The sequence below is a fragment of the Aplysia californica genome, unplaced genomic scaffold (assembly GCF_000002075.1).
Source record: "Aplysia californica isolate F4 #8 unplaced genomic scaffold, AplCal3.0 scaffold00103, whole genome shotgun sequence".
NCBI lineage: Eukaryota > Metazoa > Mollusca > Gastropoda > Aplysiida > Aplysiidae > Aplysia > Aplysia californica.
Genome location: NW_004797373.1, coordinates 533,474 through 534,805, shown reverse-complemented (window position 1 = coordinate 534,805; position 1,332 = coordinate 533,474). Strand labels below are relative to the sequence as shown.

Genomic DNA, 1,332 nt, shown 5'->3' with positions numbered 1-1,332 from the left:
AGGGGGGGGGGCTTTGCGTTCATTGGATTGATAAATGGTTTGTCAATACAATTTTGCATTTTCTGAATGACCAGCGAATTAGTTTACGTTTTTACCCAACTCGCTTAACTTCCACAGAATGAAAATATATGTTGACATGATTTGATCAAATAAGCTACGATATGGTGCAATGCGATTTCATATATTGTTATTCAAATAACGTTGACAGAATATTATGACTTGCTTCAATATAATATGCTGAACTCAATACCGATTAGTTTGTTAGATCGTATCATTTTTAAAAATATCTCTGAGCCAGAAGGAAGAATTGCTGGACCTAATTGTAGATGTATAGTTTCATTTAGAATGAAAAATAAGATAGACTGAGAGTGAGAGAAAGAAAGAGAGAATTATTTTACCATTTCAATTTAGAGCCTCTTCGGTGACCTTTTAACCCCAATTACTTTCACTCTCAGTCATATCGTTTCAACACCGATTATAAGGGCTGCTTATGTCAAATAAGAACTGTGCACATTTCATTCAAACAGTCAAGTAAGCAGACGTGGTATACAGTTGTGTAGTACTTAGAAAGAATCATTGCTTACCTTAAATACACCGAGGCTGTCAAATGTTTGACCAATGGCATTGGAGTACCCGTGCACGGAATAGAAGTCCAACACTCCCTGTAAATAGAAAATAAAAACATGATTGAACATTGTTTTACATCTGTGCTTGTTAATCCATTTATAGCCATGACCACCTACTTTACATAGATGTATTTCCCAGCAGGGTACAGAGCATTGCCACTACCCACGTGATCTCCGCTGCCAACCTAAATTTCCAAATCACCCACCAGTATGCGATATCTCCCCCAGTTGCAAGCACTGCTGCTGTACATCATTAACTGATTTACTAATTGAAGAAGTCTTTTTTTCTTTAGACACTTTGTGAATAGCAAGGAATGTACACAAATAGAAACTTTCGTTTAAAGGATACTAGTTGTAGCTAGCATCCCTTTAGAATATTTTCTACAAACAATAGGGTCATGCTGTGCTCTATGAATGGAAAAGATGATTTTACATTATTTTCCTAATATAAGAAGGTGATTTTCTCACTTCAAAGAAATCTGAAGAAGATAAGAGAAGCACATCCCTAAATTTTTAAACACATGGATTTATTGGTATCACTTTAAAGTTTGCTAATGTTTTGACGTAAGTGAAAAAAATATCTATCTTGAACAGAAATCGAAATATTTACAACGGAGCTCAGATTAGGTTGATTGCTGTCAGAGTTAAACTAATCCAAAGAATGGTCTCCAAAGTTAAGTAATTCTGAAAATTGAGTGTCCTTGAA

General features: G+C 35.1%; 1 protein-coding gene across 1 annotated transcript in view; it reads right to left on the bottom strand.

Annotated features, from left to right (window-relative positions):
- Window positions 1-584: 584 nt before the first annotated feature.
- LOC101848652 (mannan endo-1,4-beta-mannosidase) overlaps window positions 585-1,332 on the bottom strand; it is a gene marked incomplete at both ends in the record, with an annotated part of 7,114 nt that continues 6,366 nt past the window's right edge. Inside the window, 1 exon segment of the mRNA XM_005095406.3 lies at window positions 585-662. Coding sequence (XP_005095463.3) covers window positions 585-662 — 78 coding nt within the window.